Below are 25,370 nucleotides of genomic sequence, written 5' to 3' on the forward strand. Positions count from 1 at the left end.
GCCAAATCTTGATACCACTCCTAAGAACTTCCTCCATTTCCAGTGTATGCATCGGTTTCTTTAATTGCATTTGTGAAGCACTTTACCTACTCTCTGTTCTGAAACTGTTTTTCTGTAGCCTGTCATATTCCTGTAGCCCAGAGTCCTGGATGTATTTGAACTGATTGATGCATATAAAGGAATGTTTGATTGTGACTCTGGAGGACTTTGAATAATCTTCGAAATATGCTTATTTCATTCTACCATAGTTTCTTTCTTATTGCATCACAGAGAAGATAGTCAACGACCTAGAATGAAATTATACACATTTTAAACCATTTGAACAGAAGGAGAAGTAACAAGCTACAATGCAGGCAGTTTTAGATTGCTGTTCTTATAGAAAATTAAACTAATTTGACTCTGTGTCTGGATGACAAAAGGTTGCCGCGTTAATTCACAGGAAAACTACGTTGCAGCGCCATCTTGTGATGCTGAGATGCATTTTGGACTCAGGCTTCAGTTTCCGCAGTTCTTGTTTAAAAACCTTTTTTTTAAGTTAATATGTCTAATGCACATTGGTAGTCATGCATGAAGTTGATTTATATCACTGAAATTGTTACAGTAAAGATACAGAATATTGATGTGAATGCCCTCATTTGTTTGAATGGAAGAATGATAAGAGAAGTTAATTTTCACATTTGCTATTTTCTTGTGTTCCTTTTCTTTCTTTCCTTAGGGTGAACCTGGTAGACCAGGACAATCTGGTGAGCCTGGATTTCCAGGATCTCCAGTAAGAGCATGATTATTTACCTTTTAGCAAAATAATCATACTTATGTCATCACTATCTCTTTTAATAATGAGTGCAAAGTTCTGCTGTTCAATTTCTGAAGTACTTGTGTTAACTTACTGTAATGATCCAGATCAGTGTGATAGCTGAGAACCAAACAGGCGATTCAAAGGTCCTCAAGTTAATCCCAAGGGTCATTTCACAGGTGCATGTTTCAACTGTTTCATAGGTGAAATATGCATGAAACGATGGTAGTACATACAAGTTGTACTCCATTTCCCAGTATTTCACAAGGTCATTCATAATCATGTGCAGGAAGTGCTCAGAGATGGTAAAATGATGTCAGGTTGGGGTGGCACTGTTTACCTTTATAACAGTCAGTCTAAGGGCAGGGAAAGAGGGGATTGTATCATAGACATGTAATTTATTTTTATGTATATTTTCAATATGCAAATGTGATTAAAGAATTTCCAAATGATAGGTACTTGTACTGCAGAGGATATTTGTCATGGTTCACTGCAGAAATAAAAGAAAAGAGGTATATAATTTTGGCCCATATTAAGAGTTCTACCTTCATTAATCAAGTTTCCATACCTGGAAGGGAGCTGTAGTGTGGCTGAAAAGAGGACAGTTAAATCCCAAACTGAAGCTACCTGATACACATCATCTCTTAAGCTGCCTCCTTTTCTTTTTAAGTGTCCAGTTCTTGTCTGGCAATTTTGTTAGCAACCGGAGATACGATCTCTTGGAGAGAGAAATGATTTTTTAACAAGGTAGTGTTGTTTTCTAAGCCTTCCTCCTAAGTTCTATGAATCAAAGACAATGTTTGGTAAGCTGCTTGAGGCAAATGTAGTCTGTGGAGTGTTGTTCTGTTCAGGTCAAGCTGTTTTGCTCAATAAAATAATCTTTTAGAAGACTTTCTTATGAAGGAAAGAAGTAATGCAACTGCACTCATGCAAAAAAATCTCATTAAGAGTTTGCTGCAATTGTATAGCAAGGTAGAGAACACTATTGAATACCCCGATAGTTTATCACAGAATTGTGCCACGTCTTGATCAATGACAAGGCTCATAGGCTGCTACAGAGATACCCGATGGCTGTTTCACCTTATACATGATTTGCCTCCTTGTCATGTGACTTGTCCCGTGTGTGTGCTTCATCATTTGATTGCCTTGGTTGTATAAATGGATATACATGTACCACTAAGCACAGGCCAAATGAATCCTTTTTATGGGCTACTTTGAGTCTAAACCAGCATAATTTGTGCAATTTCAAATTTACATGCAAGACCTTGTATGACAACAGAGATCATTCTTCACTGATAAGCTCATTGACTATAAATAATTTCAAGCAATCAAATCTATTAATTTCAGAAATTTCACACCTTTAGAAAGTAAATTTCTCTTTAGGAGTCTGGAAACTCTGGAGTGATTTCCCACTGAACTTTATGATCAAACTTTATTCATATAATTGACTACGGGAAGACAAAGACCTTTCTTATGTTCCTTGATTCTAATAAGGACACAGCTTGTCTGTGTGTGAAGTTCTCTAATGCTGAGATCTCAGATGTTCTTTTTTGCTCCTCTGAACATCAGTGTTGCTTCACGATGCTTCATCTTCTATAATAGAGCTGTGTGATTTTTTTGCTCTGCCAAAAGGTATGAACTATAATCTTTTTGAGAACTTTGGTTCAGAGGTACCATAAAGAAAGAAATGATATGTTTGCTGAATTGTTGTTATCTGAGAGTATGAAGGTATTAATGTGATTTTTATTATAAATTCATGTGACCAATATTCTAACACGAGGCACCTGACTCCTTTCTATTACTTAGTCTTTCCTGAAAGATAAATTGGGAAACTTGGTAGGAAACTAAGTGCAAGGCAACTTTGGTGTAACTGCTAAATGTGTTTTAATAGCAGTTGTTTATCCTGCTACTTGACTGACATATTCTGAAAGAACATGTACTGTCTGCAGTTTGATCTCAGTTTCTATTTTATTTTAAATGTTAGGTCTGAGATTTGATCTCTGTTTAATTAAGGTTTCTCCATATTAAGCCTCAAAACTTGATCTATCATTGGTTTTATTTCATTACTTCTGTTGAAATTTGAGGCTTGATCATACACTGATGTAAATGATAAAGCTTTCAATATCAGTCAAAACGTGTGTAATGCTGAGACTGTCTAACTTCATAGCATGTTAGGCTTTATCCCCTGTGACCTTCTCAAATGCGATGCCTCGCTATATTATGTCACCAAGGTGAAGGAGTGTTAGGAGTATTAGTATTAATGCTGCTACCCTCTTCCCTGTTAGCAGCATTATTGCTAGGTTTATCTGCAGAAATCAGGATTTTATTTTTTTTTTTTTCTTAGGGGCCTCGAGGCTTTCCTGGTGCTCCTGGTCTCCCAGGTCTCAAGGGTCACAGGGTAAGAGACAAGGTTTTCCCTCTCCTTAGAGATGATGTTTCCAGGCAGTTTCAGTACAAAGATACTAAACTTTTTTTGTATTTACAGTGAATTTGACTACACTATAGACCTGCCAAATGTAGCAGAGTCACTGGAATTCAAGAGAAAGAGGGTCTTGCAGAAAATCAGTGCTACTCCCCTTTAAGCTGACCTCTGTATTATATTCTCTAGTGCTTTCTTCACTCTATTTTCAAATGATATGGGAATCTGGAAGGAGCTTATATGAGCCCTGCCAAGCTTCAGGAGGCACAAACCTGACAGTTCTCTCGCTTTGTTGGCAAGTCTTGCATTAGGGTGGGGAACTTGAGAGGTGGATATGTTTGCAACATGGAGTGATTACAAATTACGAAGTTTTCTGGCCAGAATTTTACTTTGGGGAGGAATAAATGGGTTTCCTATGGCTCAGAGCCTCCTCCTTGTTGTTTTAGGATTTTTTTTTTTTAAACATTCTTGTTTTAAAAAGGAAACCAAATCCAAGGAAATGTACCTAGTACAAATGGTTTCCATTTAGGAAATGTTTAAAAACTTTATTCCATCTGTTTTTTTAATTCTTTATTTTTTTTCTTTCTTACTCTTGCCACCTCAGATCAGTTCTTAACACTTTAGTATCAAGTTATTTTAACAATAAGAGTAGGAATACTCTCTGTGTGTACATATACAAATGTAATTTCTCCATGTTTTTATAACTTACAGGGATTGAAAGGACTTGATGGTCCAAGAGGTGAAATTGGAGCAGCTGGAGCAAAGGTATTTTTGTGGCCCAAAGAACTAAATGCTTAAGCACGTTTTCTATAATGCCAAAATAATGAAAGATAGTAGATTTTTTTGAACACTGCTTTGTACCCTCTCTTGTCAGTGCTACTTGTATGGAATGGAGAGGCTACATGGAATTGTCCATTTTACTGTGTGTTTGATCCATATAAACTGCTATACAATGACATGTCTGAGCTTTATACAGGAAGAGAGTTCAATAGTGCTAGTCACAATTTCAGCTGGGGCTCAGTTTCAGGCCTTAAGGTATAAGAGGGTGAATTGACTGTGGTCCGTCTGTGACACCTATGTAATACTGAAGACAACAAAGTGTGTTAACAAAGAGCCCATGCACTTCTTGCAATTTTCCACTTGGCCAGTTTGTGGTTCTTGTTGGCTTTATGTGACCAAGTTGAGAGAGGAAAAACAAGTTTTCTAACATCTTTTTATAAAATAAAATAAAATAATAAAGCAACGCATAACTAAAACCTGACTGTCCTTTTTTGGATTACCATACCAGAGATTGGCTTAAAAGAAACAGGCAATGGAGAGGAGAGAGAATATATTTTATCAAACTGACTATTTTTCACCTAATAATTTTATTCTCTTAGAATTTTTGATCCTCACTAGTACTGTAGCACCCTTACAACTTCAGCTCAAAGGAGTGGTAACACAGGATAGCCAGCTGGAGTCAATCCTTTCAAGATGGGTTAAAAGTTATTTTAAAAGAGCATGGAACACGCTTTTTTTCAGGCTTTTCCACATTGATCAGTGCTGATGCTGAAGCATTTTTGTCCAGGTGTAGGTGATAATCACAGGTGGGACAGAACTATTCCTTTAGATTAAAAACATAGTAAATGAAGAGAATCTTCCAAAATCTAAATTTAAATGTGAAATCAGTAGTTAAGGAGAGTTTGTGTAAGAAAAGACTTCTTTCCTGAAATTGCCTACCACTTTCTGGGGAGGCAACAACAGCAGAAGACTTGGTAGAAACAGCGCAGTAGGTGGTGTGGGCAGTTATCTAGAACAGGTAGGAGTTAAATCTGCTTCACTAAGAATACGTAAATATGGCATTTCCTATCAGCATGGGGAACAGTGCCCTTGACATGTGTGATGCACACAGGTGACTGTACAAATCTGGCTTAGGTCTAACATAAGCATGGAGGACAGGGATGAAACATGTAACTCCATTTTCCTGTAACCCATTTCCTCTAATTGTGTCATTTCCATTTCTAGGGAGAATCCGGACCAACAGGTGCCATGGGTGCGACGGGTCCTCTAGTGAGTGTCATGTGCATTGGATATTACAGAAGTGGCTTTAAGATTGTAAATGCTATTGCCAATAGGAGTTTTAAGGTTTTGATATCTGTACTTGATGTCATGAAGCTGAACTTTCTCTTAATTAAGGCTTTGTTTTCTGTTACACTAACAGTAAATTTGGTCCACTGTAAGCTGTTCTTATACACAATTCACAGACATAGATAATAACGATAAGTTAGAAGGCTCCACAGAAACTTGAATGTAGGTTTTGTGATTGTTTCCCTGCTCGTGTAAATGTTGGGTGACTAAATTTTTTTTTTTACATGTTGATGCTTCATATGGAGTGATATCCATATGAGGAAAAACTCATTTAGGTTGCTCTGAGATAGAAATAGAATAATTTAGGTCAGAAATACACTAGCTAAGAAAACCATGGACAGAGGATTTTGGATGTTATGGTGAGGATAAACATGCATGACATGGAAATGAAATGGAGAAAATTTTTCTCAGAGTAGTTTTCATTCAGATGTGGTTTTGGACAACTGAATACTTGTGAGCAATGTAACATGCCAAAAATTGACTCTCAGCAGTGCTTCTGGAAGTAAAGCACCTTTCTGATATCAGATAATGACCTCTCTCTGCGAAGCACTATCTTGTGTCATGCAGAATGTAATATCCCTGAAGTGGAACCTAGTTTGTGAATGAGACACAGTAAATGATATTGCATTATTGATCCTGGTGAGTATATACAGAATTTATTCTAATGTGTTTAAAACTGGAAATACCGTTGGAACAGGAAAAAAGAAATTACAGTCTATTAAATTTCCACTAGGCAAGCCTGTGAGGCTGGAAGGATTTATGTAAGCTGCTACCTCTTTCCTGCTGTAAGACAAGATAAGCTATACCTGCAGGAGGGAAAAAAAATAACTTGGTTCTGTAACTGTTGTTTGCATCATCTGTCCTTATCATGCTTGTAGTCTCAGTGAAGCTAATCATGTTCTTGTTAAAAGCAAATAAAGAAGACTGGGCAGAAAATCGCTGAAGAGTGATGCAGTGCTAAACTTATTTGAAACAAAGGAAAAGTCAAGTATGTTTAAAAAAAAAGGTCAAAAGCAAAGAAAAAGGAGGAGAGAGAGAAAAAAAAAGAGGAGATGGTGTGTGTTCTCTCCACTATGGGGGGAAAAAAAAAATAGAGAACTATGTTTTCCTCTTTTTGTTATTCTGCCATGATGAGCTCCTAAATAATGCACTTTTTGTTCTCTATTCAAGGGACCTAGAGGAATGCCAGGAGAAAGAGGTCGAATTGGACCACAGGGTGCCCCTGTAAGTAGGATCTTCCTTCTCTCTCCTTATAATTCTTCCCTCGTTTTACTTAAATTTAAATCCCTGAGCCTGAAAGTGTTTATTCGTGTGACTGCTAGTCACTTCTGTGGTGAGTTCTGCTGTAGCTTAAGAAAGTTAGGGCTGAGTAGAGTTTTGTGGGGTGAGACCTTTACTATAAATTTCAAATGTCAAAACCAGTTTTAATAGGAGAATGCTAGCTGTATGGTAGTTTCTTATACCAGAGCTGCCTATAAGGCCAAATACCTTCACAACACTTTTTTTCTGTAATACAAAAATGTCTTCTTTGGTTCTGTAAAATTTCTTGAGAGGCTATTTTCACCAAAAATCACTGAACTAGAAATAATATGTATTGATTTTGTCTGGAAAAAAGTTTAAAATGAAAATTTAGACTTTCAATTTAAATTAAGTTTTATAATTTAATTCCAGGTAATAAAGCTGTCTTCTTAAAAAATGTTTTGCTTTTCAGCAAAAAAAGGGATTAGCCTTGACATGAGATCATATTTGAGTAGAAATTTCTTTCTGTTGCTTTATGTTCAGTGTCAAGTATTGTTTTTTCTGGCATTTCTCCCCATGACTTTTATGTGCTCTGTTTATGTTATGTGCTTCATACAATGACACTGTGAAAATATGGCCTCTCTGAAAACAGAGAAATCCATTAACTTGAAGGCGAGTATAATTTCTTCTAGATGTTTTCCATGCCAGTGTTTGGAAGGCTCTGCAATCTAGCATTTCTTTGATTGCTTTAGTATGTATGGCTGCTAACACAAATGCTAACAATAAATAAATAAATAAAATTAGTTAGAGTTCTTATAAATATTGTGTCTTGTTTGTTTCCATATCTAGGGTGGACGTGGCCAGCATGGTATGCCTGGGAAGCCAGGGCCAATGGTAAGTTTCTTTCTTAATCACCTATTTTTTCCACCTTGTATTTCCCACTTGCCTTTTGACACTACCAAAAGAAGCACAAAAAAATTGTAGGCAGTTGCTGGTAACAGTTAAGTGCACCTGGAATTATCTGTAAGTGATTCCTAGTTCTACTCATTTTAGCTTTAGTGCTGTCCTCTGAGAAATGATACTCTGTAGTTTGCTTCATCTAAAAGTTTTAATTTGCAGAGGAGTGGCATCTTCCCTGGTGAGGTGATACTTTGCTGCTTTTATGAAGTGGGATCTATATTGTAGGGAGATAAGTGTATTGAAATAATATGCACTGTAATATAAAACAGTTTATAATGGCATACTAGACATAATATCTTCCTTCACATACAAAGTTAGCAAATGAGATAGTACCCATTCTCAGCAAGAAGAAATGCCACTCACTGATAGCAGAACTTGCTACCTGCAATTGATCCATTACAAAATGTGTAAAAGATAGCCTTTTAATTATGGACAGTCACACATTGAACTGGAGAACCAGAAGCCTATGTGTGAATGTCTGCCAAACTGAGAAAGCCTGGTGTGCATGACTGTAGAAGTTGTCACACAATTGCAACGGGGCTGAAAATGACTGTGGCAGTTTAAACTGTGGATGTCGGTGTATCAAAGGGTGATGGTTTCAATCCTACAATCCAGTATCACAGTGCATTTGCAAAATGCATTGATGTGAATTCACATGAGCATTAGGAAGCCAGTGGGATTATTCACATACATACAGTTAATTATGTGTTGCTTCTACAAATGAAAGCTTATGATGATTTTGTACTATTTGTGCGAGGCCAGCTTCCATTTTAAAAATGTGGTATTCTTTTTTGTTTGGTTTTTTTGAAAGCATTACTTCTAGGATGTGGTTGACAGTTTCTGTATATTGATGTAGTCAGCCTGAACCTTTACCACTTTGTGATGTTCAACTTAAAAAAAACCCAAAACCAACAAACCACCAAAACCAAACCAAAAAAACCCACACCAAAAAAACCCTCAAAACCCCAAAACACACTTGCCTGCAATTAAAATTTCATTCTGTGCATCCTCTTTATTTAGTAATGACATAAGTCCTGAGAAAATTTCGTTTCCCTGTGTCATCTTAATGCACAGACTGTTTTATTAAAAACTTCATTAAGAAATAATTAACTGTAATAGAAGCTCAAAAAATGAGTGTGTCTAAAAGCTGCAAAACTCAATTATTTAGTGTACCGTGAAAGAAAGGTAACTTGTTAGAAGAAACTTTCAAACAACAAGAAGATTTTTCAGTATTGAAAACAAATTATAAAGTTAAAAAAAGCTGGGTCCTGAGCCATGAAATTCTACATGAAGCTTGAAATTTTTCTTTGGCATAAAATATGAGCTCAGCTTCATGGTACACGATAATGGGTTGGCTAACACTTTTTATAAAATCCCATGTAGTGTCACAAGGGAGATACTGGTACTTAATGCGCATGTTTCTCATTGGAGGAAGTGTTAATGAAATGCATTGTTGTTTGGGCCAGTGCAGTGGTACACCATAATTCTGGAATTCTTCCTGCAACGAGAGATTTGGCAGACGTATTTGTGATTCAATAAACTGGGACATAGGTTTTCAAAAATATACTTAGTGAGCTGTTACATCAGTCCTGTAGAAATCCAGTGGAAGGTCATGGCAGAAATGTTGTCTGTAATTGATGCTCAGTGGGACAGATTGTTCTTATTAAGTTTGTCACCAGAGCTTTATTACACAGAGCATTTTTTCACAGTATGCATCACATTTTACTAAAAGACAGAAAATCAGGAAAAGATAAAGAGGAATCATCTGGGAACATTGTTGTAGTGAATATTTATAACCACTGTGTGCCGCCATCCAGAGAATTTATAATACAGTAGAAAGATCTTCTGTTGAATGTCTTGTTCAGCAGACGAGGCATTATGAAAATGGAAACAATTCACAAATTTACTCTGAAGTCCTTAATTGAAAGTCTTTCTGTTTAGCAAAGCAAGATTTGCATCACACCATACAGGTATATTCAAGTGTATACACTTGAAGTTTGCTTTCTAGTGACTTTGCACAGTCTGCTATGTAATGCAGCCCCAGCCGTTTGCATCCCTGCCCAAACTTCATATCCTCGCAGCCACATGAGGTGTGCCTACACTGTGCTGCGCAATGCACCAAAAATTTGGCTCTAGAATGAGAACTAGTGTAGCTGCATCAATACTATGGTCTGCTCAAGCTGTCAGCCTTTCTTAGATGCAGCATCGACTATCTCAAGATATAATGCTATTTGGGAAGAGCTATACTGGTTTTAGAAGCTGAAGATGTACCTCTGCACAGCATTGTGTTTTGTGGTGTGACATAACCCAGCCTTTCCTCTGCTTTCCTTTCCAGAAATACCTGCCTATCTCTGCACAAAGATCCAAGCAGTAAACTCTCTGCTATATGTCTTTGTCTATAGAGACTTGAAAATTTGGTACAAAATCTGCGTTTTAAAGCTTGCAGATGAATGTGGCTGTGAATTTGTGAATCTCAACGGGGCAGAGGAATAGGAAGCAGGGCATGTAGTTACATAGCTTTTAATTATATTTTCACTTTTTGTGTTGCTTACCTCAAAAATCGTGTCACACAACCCATTTGTTTTAATGTAGATGTGGCTTGTATTTCTTTTTTCTAGATTACTTTTTTAAGTTTAAAAGAATTGAAACTCTCCTTTGTTACATTCCATAGGACAAACTGTGATGGCTGAACAAATATCTGATGTTTTCATTACTGTACCACAGTAGCAAAGATATAAAAAGAGGATATAATATTTTGTTAAAAACTAAATTTGAAAAACAATTGCTATAATAATTGTCAACTGTGTAGATTGCAATTTGTGCATTAATAGCTGCATCAAGAGCTGTAACTTGCTGAAGGCAGTAAACACATTATTAAAATCCTGCACCACAATTCTATAAAATGTACCACACAGACAAATGGTATTTATAGTTATTTTGGATTTGTTATGAACAAATGTTTTATGACTAAAAAATACATTTAATCCCAGAACCATATTTACCCAGTGATTAGATACTAATCTGTGTGATCTAAACCGCACAGTTACAGATCTGTCTCTGTCTTTTATAGGGCCCACTTGGTATAACTGGTTCTCCAGGTTTTCCAGGTGCTCCTGGTGTAAAGGTAAAAAATCAAAATATCTTTTTCATCTGTCTAATAACACAGAATTAAAAAATATGTACTAGACTACACAGAGTTCAGCCTGACATTGTATATAGGTCCCTAACAGTTGCTGTGAAATCATAGTCAAGACCCTGAGGCAGAGCTTAGAAATCAGAAGCCAAATGAAGCTGTTGCAATTCAGCACAGTTAGGATACTTTCTTTGCTCTCACTTTTGCTTGAGCTAAGGGGTGATTAAAAGATGACTGTCGTGCTGTGCCTCAGGAATCTTGTCCAGTATATTCAAAGAATAACAAGATGCATTATTACAAGTTAAGCTGCGAGGACTACTCTAAGGCAGTATAGAAGCAGTACCTTCTAATGCTGAAACTTCCAGTTTCGGCCAAGAACACCTTTTGAGATGACCTAGACTGGTAAGGAAAATGCCTGAACCCCAACAGAGATGTACTGCAGTTCATCACAATAGAGCAAATGATGATTACCACCTTTTGTGGGTCTGTGTGATTGGGCTGAAATGGAAAACTTCCATTGGCTTCAGCGCTATCTTTGTGGGACTTCCCTCTCGTTTTTCAAGAAAGTGCTCAATATTTTTTTTCCTAGCCTTGAGACTATGTCTGCAAAGACAGAAAACACTACTCGAACAGCTTCCTTATACTTCTTATTATTGCCCTCCACCCAGTTGCTCCTCTTTGTTCCTTTGCACTCCTAATACATGATAGGAAAAAATTAAACAGAAAGAAACTCTCAATTAGTCAGGTAGCCAAGTTCAGCAGATGTTTTGTGTTGTTGTGAAGCTGGCAACATTCATGAAACAATTTTTTGGAAACGGGTCTTAATAAGAGTATTAACATAATGCATACAATTAAATGATAGACCTTTTAGTGCATGTCATAAAATGCTTTGGTATGGCTAAGCACTACTTAGTACCTAAATAAATATTTGGAGAAGCTGTCACATGATGAATGAATGAAAGCTTTTGAAAAGGAGGAGCTACCTTCAAGTTTGATCATCAGATGATGTAAAATTGAATAGCTGCTTTGAACTCCGAAAAGCTAAGCAGACTATACAATGAAGATGTGGACTTCAGTTATGAAGACGTGATATTAACAGCCATCAGTTCCAAAAGGCAAATTTCCTATATAAGGATAAAATTCAAAGGAAATGCCAGGAGGAATTTTTTTATTGGAGCATCCAGTCCAATCTTACGGGGATTTTTATTTAATATAGTGCTGCAATGCTGAGTTAATCTGTGCTGTGCAAAAAAACACCAGATGTGTTATAATTTCTAAATCTTAAGCCCGAGCTGTTAACAAAGCTAAAAAAACCCCTTGTCAAATTAGAGGTACATACTGGGATTTTAGAAAGAGATGTCTATCTAAAATATTTGATCTGATTTGGACCACTGGATATAGCACTGCTTCTCTGTAGAAAGTTTCCTTGTCCTTGTATACATTGAGGAAAAATTCTGTTTGTACTTTTAAAGTTTACATTCACATAGGAGTAGTAGAAGCAGAATTAGGTAAGCAAAATATTTTTTAAGGATAGTAAACTATTTCAAAACCTGAATTGTTCTTCTCTTATAAACTCATTATTCCTCCTTAGTTAGTTTGTGGCACTATTTTTTAGAGCAAAGTAATCTCCAGTTGTTTTCTCATGTGAAATCTTAGGGTGAAGCAGGTCCAACGGGTCCTCGTGGTCCTGAAGGTCCTCAAGGACAAAGGGGTGAAACAGGTCCACAGGGCCCAGCTGGGTCACAAGGTCTTCCTGTAAGTACAATAAATTGAGTTCCTCAGTGCTCAGCTTGCGTATGTTGCCTGTTTATAGGGAATTTTAATACCCCACTTGATAGACACTGAGTTTTGCTCAAATTACTTTTCCCAGGAAAGGAAAGGGCTCATTCATTTGTTTTGTGCTTATTTTCTTCAAAATAACTTTTCATTATTTAATTAAAACAGCTTGGAAAACTGAAAGTTACACAGCTCGATACAGTCTCAATCCTGGAAGTACTTTAAAGCTTAAGCTTCAACATAAAGTCTGAAAGATTAAACATCACATTAACATGCATGCTTTGTTACCCGTATTAGCATTTGCACAAGTAGATGGTATGTTGCTGTATTTATTTAATAGCCTTTATTGTCTGGTCTTGTAAAGTAGATAAAATAACTATCTTCTGCATTTGTTATTGATACCCTCCTCATTAAAATTAATTTTAATGGTTGGTACATTATCTTTAGGGTACTGAAGGGACAGATGGTTCCCCAGGTGCTAAAGGCCCTACTGTAAGTAATCATGTCACCTGTTGAAGAAATTGTGTAAGTGAATTTATTTTATTTCCTTGGTTTTACTACGTTTCCTTACTGTGCTTGCTGTTCTTTCTATTTGTAGGGATCTCCAGGCACTGGAGGCCCCCCTGGTTTATCAGGTCCACCTGGTTCCCCAGGACCACAAGGCAGTACTGGCCCACCTGGTATTCGAGGCCAGCCGGTAATGATGTTTTTGTCTCTGTGGTAATTGTAATGTCTTGCAAATGTGTTGCATAGTTACTCTATGAAACTAAAACAGTGATTAGCAGTGGGATTCCTTTAAATAAATTAGGAGCATGCTGAGACTCAGATCTTGTGAGTCTTCCGTGTGTCCAAAATACCAGTTTTGGATTCTTAAAGGTCTAAGAAAGAAGAATATCTATATAAACTTGGACAAACAGTAACAGTTATCTCCTGAAATTGTCTTGTTTAGGTTTTTGCCTTGATAACGTTATAATAAACAAGCATGCTAAATGGAAAGACAAACTGTTATAAGCATCCTGCTATATTGCCTATGACTAGTTACTAAACTAGGAAATGTTTTTCTGTTTTATAGCATAATACAAAATGATCAAATGGTTTATGCAGAGTTTTAACCTTATGGGTGTTATTCATGTGTTTGTTTTCAGGGAGACCCTGGTGTCCCAGGTTTCAAGGGAGAAGCAGGACCCAAAGGTGAACCTGTAAGTCTCCAAAAGCTTTGTTAAATGAAAAGGAATCACAAAAGCTTGTTATGAGTATTTTGAATAGATTCTTACAATTTCCAAGATGCCTCTGATGCTCATAATAACAAGAGTAATTATTGTGAAAGACAAACCATGGTGAACCTGGCTAGACAGTACTAACAATGAATGGTGAAGCAGGTCCTTTGATGTTATAAATCACCTACCCAATGTGGGCCTTACAGGACTAAAGGACAGAAGAACCAATTAGTGCATCTACTGAGGCTTCTGTAGCACACAGAATGAATGTATTCTAATTTATCTCATATGAAATGGATCCATACGATTCTGGACATTTAAGAGCATCCGGTGTGTTGATGCTTGAGTGTGCTAATCATAATTAAAAAAATCCTTTTTATTTTAAACTTACATTTAAAATATTTTATACTTATGCAGTTATGTATCTATTAACTATGTTTTATTTACACATTAAAATAATATACATATTTATACATTTATGGTATGAATAGCTGTTTAGCCCACAGATAATATTTGTGAAAGATTATTTGAGAATATGGCTAATTCCATGATGTAACCATGTGAATTTTGGAAGAAAAGTGATTCTGCAGAGTTGGAGTCAGTTTGACTTGTCAACCAGTCTTTAGTTTTAATTTCTCACTAGTTAAATGGTCATGTAATAACTGACAAAAATGTACAGATGAAGTAGTGGTTTCCTTACCACTTACTGTCTTCTCCTTTTAGAATTTCTACTAGAGTCTTACTGAATTTTGAGTCCTTTGCAGCTTATTGATAATAATAAATAGAAATTATTGTGTGTAGGTGATTATAAGAAGCACTGTACAGCTGAACTGCAGAATTAGACTTAATTCCTAGTGCACTTCTTACTGAAATATTAGCTTACAAACATTGTAAAAGAGAAAAGCTGATGCTGAAAAGCTGCATTTTTTTAACTGATTCAAAACATAACTATTTTTTGTCCTTTATTTGGAAAAATATTTATGATGTTTAGAAGACAGTCTGTTTCAGTATACCTGAGAAGTGGTGAGCTTAACAATGACTTTTTTAAAAAACATTCTACTCTTACTAGGGCCCACAAGGTCCCCAGGGTCCCATTGGCCCTGTAGGTGAAGAAGGGAAAAGAGGTCCTCGAGGTGATCCAGGGTCAGTAGGTCCACCAGGTCCTGTTGGAGAGAGGGTAAGCAATCCAAAGGAATAATATGTCTTGAGAGATGCACTGCTAAGCTGAAAAACCTCTTGACCTAACTGTGAATTTCCTTACAGCTTCATTGTGGGTGTAGTCAAACTTTTTTTCCTAACAGTAATTAATACTGTGCATTATTCTTTACACTGGATATTTTCATTTGTGGATTCAGTGCACAGGATAGTATGGTAGGAGAAATGATGGAGATATGATGAGCTAATCTGCAGGTTTTTTGCTTAACCCTGTACAAATGGTCATCTTGCTTTCAATGAGGCTGTTCACGTAGAAGGAGCTGTTCAGCACGCATGAATGAAACATTGATATTTTTACCACTCCAAGTGGTAAAATGCCCAAATTTAAAGTGTTAAAGTAAGAAAGTTGTAAGGAAATAAACTGAACCCCCAAACTATAAAACTAGTACTTTATTTGCAATAAATTACGTAAAAATTAAGATAATAATCTTGTATCTGTGGCTTTTTTCTAGGGTGCTCCTGGTAACCGTGGTTTTCCAGGTTCTGATGGCTTGCCTGGACCAAAGGTAAATGAAATTAAAGCGTTCATCTTTTGTTGGGTCATTTGTTAAATTTTCATAAATACAGATATATAGAAAGAAAGTGTTCCATTAAAAACATCTGCTTCTGGGCAAATAGGCAGATCCTCAGAATCACTGGAAGCAGGATCAAAAGGAATTGACAAATGCCAGAAAGGGTTCTGAATGTTTTGAGACTAAATTTTTTTAGGAAAAATCACTTTCAATTCCTGTGGTGTTCAGCTTTTCTTGGTTGTCCTTGACTTAATGCTCCCTCATGCTGAAATGTGACTAGATAAGAGATGTTGACCTGTTCTCCTACTGTATTGCTTCATGTGTTGCTCTATAGTAGGTAACTGTTTGAAAAATTGCCTTTTATTTGTGTGTGGTGTAGTTTTTCTAGCTTTGTCCCTTGAATAGATGGGCTTATCTGTCTCTGGCTTTCCAAACTTCTTCCTAACACTTTTTTGGCTTTCCTAACACTTCCAGGGAAGTGACTCACATACATATTTGTCTAGTATTTCTGTAAATTCCTAACTTCTTGGTAAAAATACAGGGATTCTAAAATTCTTATATAAATTTGCTTTATGGAAGAGACAACTTTTAAGTAATAATTTGAGGAAAAAAGTAATAATAATAAAAGTATTAATGATTTGGAACTCTGTGTGCAAAAATAAGTCCTTAATAGAAGATGCCTGTTTTATTCAACCTTCTCTTACTGTTGCTGTTCTACCTGTTAACTAGTAGCCCATTGGTATCTTCCTAGGGTGCCCAAGGAGAGCGTGGTCCAGCAGGTTCTTCTGGTCCTAAAGGAGGTCAGGGAGATCCTGGGCGTCCCGGTGAACCTGGCCTCCCGGGTGCAAGGGTAAGGAACTAATAGCAGTATGCTATTAACCATGGCATTTTTCTTTTGAAAAAGGCAAAAATGAACTTTGCAGAATTAAGGATGGACTTGTTTCAGTAGGGCTACTTGAAGGATAAAGGCCAAAATACCTCTCTTTTTTCCTGCTGATGTTGGGAAGAACAGGTTCCATTTGTCTTTGAAAAAGGAGAAATAGCCCTGATTGAGACTAGCTAATGCAACTGAAGGAGTGTGCTTGTAAAACACATAGTTATCACAGATAACATGAATTGAAGGCCAAATTAATTGAAGGCTAACCTTCATTAAATTGGTGATTTATAACTTCCATAGATGAGTGGTGCATGTCATCTTGAGATTTTTTTCAGGAAAAATATTTGAGGAGAATTTGGAATATCGTAGAAGAAGAGAAAGGGAGCAGCAAGTATAAGATGTGATATAGAACACTGGGTAATGTTGGCAGAAATAAAGATGAGCCTGTGAGAAGCTCAAGAGGTGTAAAAGCAAGAAAAGGGAGAATAGGAAAAGGGAAGATATACAGTGGGGGATGAAGCTGTAAAGTGAAGACGAGGATGAAGACCTTTCATACAGAGAAGTTGGTACTATGGTAGTAACTGAGCATATCTTTTGGCTTTATTTACATTTCTGTATTGTTCTAGAATTATATGCACAACCTTAACACCAATATTATTCCCACTTTTAGGGTTTGACAGGAAATCCAGGTGTTCAAGGCCCTGAAGGAAAACTTGGCCCCTTGGTAAGTGACATAAAAGTTAGTCCTTTCAGTTAATGCCACAGTAATTTGAAGGTCCCAACTCATTGAAATTACTTTTATTAACTTGAGTTTTCTTGATTTCAGAAGGTTTATCTTCTCTTTTAATTGTTCATTTTAGATTCCCGACTCCAAAATTAGTGGAGAACATGTTCCTTTAGTTTTGTCTGCATAGCAGTGTCTGTTGTTTACCAGCTGCTGCAATATTTTTAAACCATTTTGAACGAAATATCTTTTCTAACTGCCTCTCTAAGGAAACAATAATGTATTTGTATATAATGGCTCAATGATAATAATTGCATAGTATTTGGTTAAATCCAGCAGTATGGCTAAAGCTATGTCTGCTTTAAAGACATTTTGACTGATAACTGTAGCACCAAACCAGGTTAATGTTATTTTTTTATATATACAAACATTTTCCAGGAGCAAATAGGTTCATATGAATAAACATATTTATAATCTAATGTGGAAAATGCTCTGTAGGGTGCTCCTGGAGAAGATGGACGTCCAGGTCCAGCAGGTTCAATAGGAATCAGAGGTCAGCCAGGCAGCATGGGCCTTCCTGGGCCAAAGGGTAGTAGTGTGAGTATGGCATCTGGTACCTAAGACCTGTTTAACTTTAAACATTTGCATTTATTTTAATGGATGAAAACAGTATTTAAATATAGTCATTTTTATTTCTGCAAATTAGGGTGATCCTGGAAAACCTGGAGAAGCAGGCAATGCAGGTGTCCCAGGACAGAGAGTGAGTGTGACTCTTACTTGCAGTGATTACAGAAAATGATGCTTTTCTGTTATATGTGTTCACTATACAAGACTTCTTCCCATGTCATTTTAATTTAGGGAGCCCCTGGTAAAGATGGTGAAGTTGGTCCTTCTGGTCCTGTTGGCCCACCAGTAAGTCAACTTTTACCACTCTGCCTGCCTGCCAGTCCCTCCACCCATTCATTATTCTTTCTGCTTCTATTTTTATCTATCTTCATGCCAATTGTTGATTCCAAACAAAAAATCCTAAGAACGTGTAAAGAAAAAATTTTCCTAGAAAAATGGGAAGCTTTGTATTAGAAAAAAAAAAAAATATATATGAGCAGTCTAATTCCTTTTACTGACCATTACAAAAATTAGTGCAAGGGGCAAAATTTTCTTATGGTTCATTTTCCTAGCTTCCTTGGTTTCAATGGAACTGAGTGTTTTCCTGTCAGCACAGAATTTTTGCGGGGAGGATCTTAGAGAAATAAGATACATCTTATTACATCTTTTAGATAGGGTATATCTTGGCCTGGGGTAAGTAAAAATGTATAATAAACAAATATGTAACAAAAAATACACATATTCAGAGAGAAGAAAAATTGTAGAGCGTGCCTATATTCCTCTACTGTATACTTACTACTTTCTTTTGTATAGGGTCTGGCAGGAGAAAGAGGAGAACAAGGCCCTCCAGGTCCTACAGGGTTTCAGGTATGTGCATTCATTTTTTTTAAAGAAAAAAATAAACAGCCATATCTTTAAACTGAAATTGGAGAAATTCAATCAAGTCATGTATAATAAAACACAATTTCAGAACTAAGGCACCGATGTTCAGAATAATTAGTCATACTTTCACATCAGCTGTGCACTAAACTGAACTGGCAAAGGCTTAAATACCAGCTCTGTATCCCTTGAGAAAACCTTTGTTGTTTTTCAGTTTTCATTTGGAGATTTTCCAAAGATGTTCCAAATATGGAGCAAAAGAATTGTTTTGATAATGAAGTATTAAGTCAAGTCAATCCCTGTTTATAAAGAACTTTATTTTTAGGGCTTATATGCCTATGTCCTACAAATATTAAAGAAGGGCTGCCATCTTATTTATAGGGGGAAAAACACTGGTGTAATATTCACATAACTGTTTTGCTTGAGGATCTCTGAGGACATAGTCTTTTACCGAGTATAATACTACATTCATATTCTTGGTGTCTTAGTTAAAGCTGGATTTACTTAACTTTCTATCATGTTAGTGACCATTTTATTTACTTTTTTACAGGGCTTGCCTGGGCCACCAGGTCCTCCAGGTGAGGGAGGAAAGCCAGGTGATCAGGTAATTTCTGTGTAATTTAACAGGAATTCACTTCATAAAGTAGTTTTACCTTTTCTTCTCTTTGTAATTTTAATTCCCTACTCTGTTTCAAAAATATGCACTGATGTAGTCTGCAAGCTGTCCGAGAACTGCTTTTGGATAAAATAAATACTAGAATCTTCTAGTCCATCTTCCTGGACTGAGTTGGACTATTTCCTCTTGTCATGGACAGATAATATTCAGAACTAGCCATCTACATTCCCAGTACTTTGCAAATGAAAATGTTTATCTCTATCTTCCATAACTATAAGGCTAGGAATAATGCTTTCATTCTAATGGTGAGTTCTGTTCTGCTTAGGGTGTACCTGGAGACCCTGGAGCTGTTGGTCCGTTGGGCCCTAGGGTAAGTATTTTTTTTCCAGAGCTTAAACATTCATAACAGTTCTCTGAGGTTGAAAGTTGATATATAATGTGGACTTTAACAGCTAAAGTGAATATTTGACTTTTTTCCCCACCAACGAAATGCTTGTAAACATGGATACGTTTTAATATTGTTTCTGTAAAACCTACCACCTTTAATGGTTTCATAGCTCGTGAAGTGGTGTTGAGTACTGGCTGCTAAATGATTAGGTTTACGGCTGTGAAATGATAGTTTTTAGTTTGCTGAGCAACATGCTATTTCCCCTATCTTTAACAATAAAAGCATAAAGCTGTTTTTTTATTTGATCAGTTCTCCTAGAATTTGTTTACAGGCTCTTCATTTAAATAGCAGAGCTGCACTTATGGTATATTTAGGATTTTGTCTACCAGAACTGTACCCTGACTTCTGAATAAGTAATAATTTTCCATTTTGTAGGGAGAACGTGGCAATCCAGGGGAAAGGGGAGAACCAGGTGCATCAGGACTCCAGGGCGAAAAGGGTATGGCTGGAGGTCATGGTCCTGATGGTCCAAAGGTAAGCTGGATGGAGATTTGTGTTGCTGCAGTGATGTAATGTGTTCATGCAAATGAGCAGAATTATACAAAAGAGAGAGCTTTTTTATTATAAAAGGGATAACTTTTCATGAAAGGTATCTTGTTTATATAAGGGTTCTAGGAGGACATACAAGTTATGCCGGTATAACAATATTAATAACTTGCAAGATGCTTACACGTTAAGAACACATTTTGTATTAATTTATATAGGTCTGAAATTTAAAATGGTCTTTGTGTTTCTCAGTAGAACTGGGCAAAGCCATTTTTGAACTGCAGAAAACCCTCTAACAACGTTTTAAGAGCTACGTCAGTTTACACGAAGACTGCATGCCTTTCTTTCACCTGCAATTGACTTAAGTAGGCCTAGGAAGGTCACCCCAAGTAGGGAGTGCCTTTAATAATGTGGCACCTGTAATAGACATGAGGTGTGAGAAGCAAAGCATAAATAAAGCATCTCTGCCCCTGGCAACTTCTACCTGTAGCTGCTTTGTGTAATAAACCCATGTGGTGTCAAAGTAGACAGACAAGCTTCTTTTTTTGCCTGTTCTCATCCCCAATATGCACTGAGTAAATACTAATGTATTTGGAAAGACTATTACAGCTGAACTTCCTGAGTAACACAGTGGGAAAAGAAAAGTATTTGGACATTAATAAAGTCCAAATTTAAGAGAAAATTATTACTTAAAACTGTACCCCAGAGACTTCAACACAGTCACAGCCTGTTCTGCAGCCTAGAGACAAAGATACTTCTAGGATGAATAGACAACAACTTGCTCTTTATTTGCTTCAGGGAAGCCCAGGCCCTAGTGGGACGCCTGGTGATCCAGGTCCACCGGGTCTTCAAGGTATGCCTGGAGAAAGAGGGATTGCTGGAACACCTGGCCCCAAGGGTGACAGAGTAAGTCTGTTTATTTCTGTTGTCCTGAGTAGAATCACCTATCTCTTAATACTGCAGTTATTCTGGGGTATGAACTACTGAGCATTCAGTGTCATAACTGAGACTTTCCGGGTATTTTCCATAGGGCGGCATAGGTGAGAAAGGTGCTGAAGGTACAGCTGGCAACGATGGGGCAAGAGTAAGTAAATCTATCACTCTCTTTAGACCCACTCTTCACACACCAGAGTGTTTATTGTGCTAAGGGTACTCAGCTCATAGAGTTAATCACTACTCAACTTGGTGATATCATGGGCTGATAGTCGTTCTCATTACACCTACCCTCCAAATTTTCAAGTTTTTCAAGACTGCTGTGTACAATGCTTTGGGATGTTGGGGTTCCAAGCCCCTGTTTTGTATCATCAATAATGGGAGTTCAGATGTCAGTGGAAAGGATTCCCAGAAGTAGTGTGTTGATTTGGGATTCAGCTGAGTATAGTAAAAATATGAAAAAAGGGACAGGCAGATTTCAATAGCCTAAAAGCAGACCTTCCAGCTCTGACTCTTGGACTAAGGCAGATGCCTCCTTATGGTTTGGATTGAGTTGTCCACAGTCTGTCTTGAGTTTCACAGGTGAAAATTCCTGTGAATGTACTAAGCCCCATATGGGCGGTAAGTTGCTGACACTTCTGGAAAGCTTTGAATCTCCTGTGCATAAATGACATGGCTAGTCTGTCAAGACATGTTCAAGACATGTTGTACACACTTTTCTGCATAGACCAACTGTCCAATAACCCCAAATGCACTGGGCTGGTTGTGTATGCACTGACCATATTTTCTTCCCAGAAGTTATTGGAGTTACTTTTTACATGAATTGCATGTATCTGAGATTCTTCGGTTTTGGAAACTGGTTGGAGTACTAGCTGCTAGGCATTTGGAAATCTGAGGTACGTTCAAAAGATGAGGATCCTGCCCAGACTAAATTTATAATTAAAGAGGAAAAGGTTTTTGGAGCAACCATAGGATACAGAAGCACTAACTTAAAATTATCAGCTGTGAGCTGGATTTAGTTATAGTTAGTCAGTTATTAGTTAGTCAGATATTATCCAAAGATACAGAACTGTTCTTAATCATTGTAAGGCACATTTATAGATTACAGTAACTAATGAACAGGTAAAGGAATGGTGAGCTAAATGTACATCCCTGTTCTAAAGCCAGTTATCTGCAGATATCTTTGCTACCTACCACTAGAGCATTGATGATGCTGCAGTATCTTTGTTAATGGCTTCTTTTTTTGTATTTCTCTACAATTCGAAGTAAGTTCCAGTGCAATTTTTTTTGTGGGAGGGGGGATTTTGTTCAATATAAACTGGGTGCAAGTTTGTGGTACTCTGCTTCTAATGAAACAGAATTGTAATTGGATATCTAGGTATTCAAGAAGGTAATATAATTAGTGCTGCAGGATCATTATGCGGAGTTAATCGGTTTGGATGGAGAATTTGTGACCTGTTTGCCTAACTGCCCCATGAAGAGAAAAAGGACACTTTTGAGGAGTTTGCAAGATATAAATGAATCTTCAAAAGTAATGATGGACACTTTAAAATTAATTTAAACAGTTAAATACTAGCGGAGCTTCTGTGCAAGTGGGGGAAAAGGACTTAATTTCCTCCTGAGAGAGCAAAATAAAGCCAGGGCTTTTTTTTTTTATCATTGGCCTTATTCATAAACACTGCATAAAGGAGAAGATGAAGTTAGTGAAGAAAGAGAAAATGAAGGAAAGCAGTCTTTTGAGATGTGGGATTTTGGTAACTGGGAGAGGAAATGCAAGTCAATTTTAAGTAAAGACAACCCAACAAGTTTTCAGAGGTAAAGGAGAAGAATTTAAAGGAATGTAAAAGCATATGGAAATAGTAACATATGAGAAGTTTTAAACTGACTGTTTTGAAGCATCACTTCTCTAACTTCCTTTCATCTTATTGTTCAAAAGGGTCTCCCTGGTCCAATAGGCCCAATGGGTCCAGCAGGTCCCACTGGTGAAAAGGTAAACAGATTTTTATTCCATTCCCTACTGAAGTTTCTTGATATTATCACCCTTTATTGGCACTTTTGCTACTCATCAAATAAGTTACTTGGGAAATAATAATGCTTAATTTCATTTTAAGGGTGAACCAGGTCCTCGAGGTCTAGTTGGTCCTCCTGGTTCCCGTGGAAACCCTGTGAGTAAACATGTTTGGTTTTTGCCTGGCATAAGTTAACAATGTCTAATACTGTTCCAAACTCCAGGTATTTGTCTCATTTGTGATATATTTTCCTCTTGTACTTCCTCTTCCTGTGTAGCCAAAATCTGTAGTTCTGTCTTGATGCTCTGCACTTGCAAAACTATTAGCGGATTTTGTTCCTCTGTCCTATACTTGTTTTAGGGCAAAATTTACAGAGAATTACCCTCATTTACCTTACTCCTGAAAGTATGCCACCATTTTTAATTGTTTGAATGTTTTTAAAAGCATGCACATACCAGATACTACTGTACACATACAAATATTTAGATGGAAAAAATGCAGAGGTATACCTTAGTTCATCCAGTTATGTTAACTCTTGTCATTTTCCATCTATTTGTGATTTTAAGGGCTGACTTTGATAAGGGAATTAGAGGCTCAGCCCTTCTAGATCCTTCATACTGCTTGGAGTTGATTATGTCTGTGTCGTAAATCAGAACAATCTTATTTCCAGTATAAATTGGAAGAGCTTCCACCCCTCTAGGGACTGCTGGAGCTTGGCAGCCTTCAGCTCCTTCTTTTCCAAACAAATGTTGTGTGGAAAGCTCAGCTGAAGCAGCTCATAGCCCATTCTGATCTTGTAGAAGAATACATCTTTGAACTACTGGTTTTTTTCCCCCAGTCTATCTTATTAGAATGGTAGGTTGCATAAGGTGTGTGCTCTTCAGCTAATCGTGCTACCTCTGGAAGTAGTTGTGAGCAGAATTTTTCCTACTGTGGTTTTAGTGCTTGCTCATGCCTTCCATCTCTAAATTCTGAAAGTTTGAATATAGTGTTGAACACATGGCAGATTTTAACATCATAGTTAACATAATTTATTTTATGATTAGAAGATCATTTTATTCTGATTAATGGAGCAAATGTATAATCACACTTATGACAGTAAATAGTTAACAGCCTTTCTTGTATATTTAGCTGTAAATTATACTGTATATAGAAAGGCAGTTGTTAAATACGATTATTCTAATTTCTTTGACCAGGGTTCCCGAGGAGAAAATGGCCCAACTGGCGCTGTTGGTTTTGCTGGTCCTCCGGTATGTGTTTTGTAACACTAATGAGTTTCCTTTAGTCATGGTTTGACATACTTAGTTTCCTTCATTATGAATAATACTGCAGTGTTCTGGAACGTGAGTCACATTTTTGTTGCAGAAAACTGTTTCTTTTTCCCATCAGTATAACAAGTAAAGAAAAGGGCCAATAAATACCCTAGACAGCTGAAAAGTGATTTTGTTGATAAGATTATGTAATTGTTCACCAGATTTCATATTTTCATGAATATGCTATGTTGCTCCTTTGAGATTAAAATGAGGCAAATTAAAAAGGTGTCATCTACTGAAGGTAGAAAAGATTTGCACCATGAGTAGTGAAGGCTGGAATGAGTTGATAGACCAAATGGAAGGTTTGTGAGTTTTCCAGTTAATACCCTGAACTTTCCCACAGCCTAAGTATTGTTTCAGACCTTCCACAAAGAGTCAGGCATCTGCTTCCCTTGGTAGGAAAAACAAGACGAGAAAAGACAATGTTTGTTCAGTCTGTTTTGCTTTTAGGTATGTAATAGCTGCTGATAAAAATAGAAAATCTAAAGAGAAGAAAAATGTGAAGCAGACAAGAAAATATTTTAAATGGAAATACTGACTTCACAGACTGTTCAGAAAATCTCATCTGTGATCTTCTAAAGACTGTGCTGAACAGTTACAGTTATCTTGAACTGAACTGTTAAGCAAATGCAGTGTTTTCGGGGCTGATTTGTTCTCCTGATATTTTTTGCCTTCTAGAAATTCCCTACAAAATGACTTTGTTAGGCTGGAAAGATTTGGTATTCTCTGACCTGATGTCTCTTCTCAATATTTCTTATAGGGCCCTGATGGTCAGCCAGGTGTGAAAGGTGAACCTGGAGAACCTGGACAGAAAGGAGATGCTGGATCTCCAGGACCACAGGGTCTTGCTGGGTCTCCTGGTCCACCGGTAAGTATAAATAACACCTTCAGAGAACTGGTGGCATAGGCTGATCTTGCTTATTTAAATGTTCTGGTTGTTCACTATCACCCTTCTCTTCCTCTGTTCCTTTTAGGGTCCCCCAGGTGTTCCTGGTCTGAAAGGTGGTAGAGGAACTCAGGGTCCACCCGTAAGTATATTTTATTTTTTGTGACCTGACTGCAGATAATCTAATACTGAAATTTTGCGT

At 37.0% G+C, this 25,370-nt stretch overlaps 1 protein-coding gene across 1 annotated transcript in view; it reads left to right on the forward strand.

Moving 5' to 3' along the window:
- The window catches only part of COL5A2 (collagen, type V, alpha 2), a 112,039-nt gene that overhangs the window by 71,974 nt on the left and 14,695 nt on the right, over nt 1-25,370 (forward strand). The window contains exons 12-40 of the mRNA XM_010583218.1: nt 716-769; nt 3,138-3,191; nt 3,924-3,977; nt 5,217-5,261; nt 6,510-6,563; nt 7,428-7,472; nt 10,609-10,662; nt 12,328-12,426; nt 12,895-12,939; nt 13,046-13,144; nt 13,593-13,646; nt 14,734-14,841; nt 15,332-15,385; nt 16,143-16,241; nt 16,939-16,992; nt 17,491-17,589; nt 17,699-17,752; nt 17,851-17,904; nt 18,412-18,465; nt 19,028-19,081; nt 19,419-19,463; nt 19,917-20,015; nt 20,826-20,933; nt 21,058-21,111; nt 22,897-22,950; nt 23,072-23,125; nt 24,166-24,219; nt 25,043-25,150; nt 25,257-25,310. Coding sequence (XP_010581520.1) covers nt 716-769; nt 3,138-3,191; nt 3,924-3,977; nt 5,217-5,261; nt 6,510-6,563; nt 7,428-7,472; nt 10,609-10,662; nt 12,328-12,426; nt 12,895-12,939; nt 13,046-13,144; nt 13,593-13,646; nt 14,734-14,841; nt 15,332-15,385; nt 16,143-16,241; nt 16,939-16,992; nt 17,491-17,589; nt 17,699-17,752; nt 17,851-17,904; nt 18,412-18,465; nt 19,028-19,081; nt 19,419-19,463; nt 19,917-20,015; nt 20,826-20,933; nt 21,058-21,111; nt 22,897-22,950; nt 23,072-23,125; nt 24,166-24,219; nt 25,043-25,150; nt 25,257-25,310 — 1,917 coding nt within the window. The remainder of the gene's footprint in view (nt 1-715; nt 770-3,137; nt 3,192-3,923; nt 3,978-5,216; nt 5,262-6,509; nt 6,564-7,427; nt 7,473-10,608; nt 10,663-12,327; nt 12,427-12,894; nt 12,940-13,045; nt 13,145-13,592; nt 13,647-14,733; nt 14,842-15,331; nt 15,386-16,142; nt 16,242-16,938; nt 16,993-17,490; nt 17,590-17,698; nt 17,753-17,850; nt 17,905-18,411; nt 18,466-19,027; nt 19,082-19,418; nt 19,464-19,916; nt 20,016-20,825; nt 20,934-21,057; nt 21,112-22,896; nt 22,951-23,071; nt 23,126-24,165; nt 24,220-25,042; nt 25,151-25,256; nt 25,311-25,370) is intronic.

This window comes from Haliaeetus leucocephalus, unplaced genomic scaffold, assembly GCF_000737465.1.
Source record: "Haliaeetus leucocephalus isolate CR32 unplaced genomic scaffold, Haliaeetus_leucocephalus-4.0 Scaffold880, whole genome shotgun sequence".
Lineage (NCBI taxonomy): Eukaryota > Metazoa > Chordata > Aves > Accipitriformes > Accipitridae > Haliaeetus > Haliaeetus leucocephalus.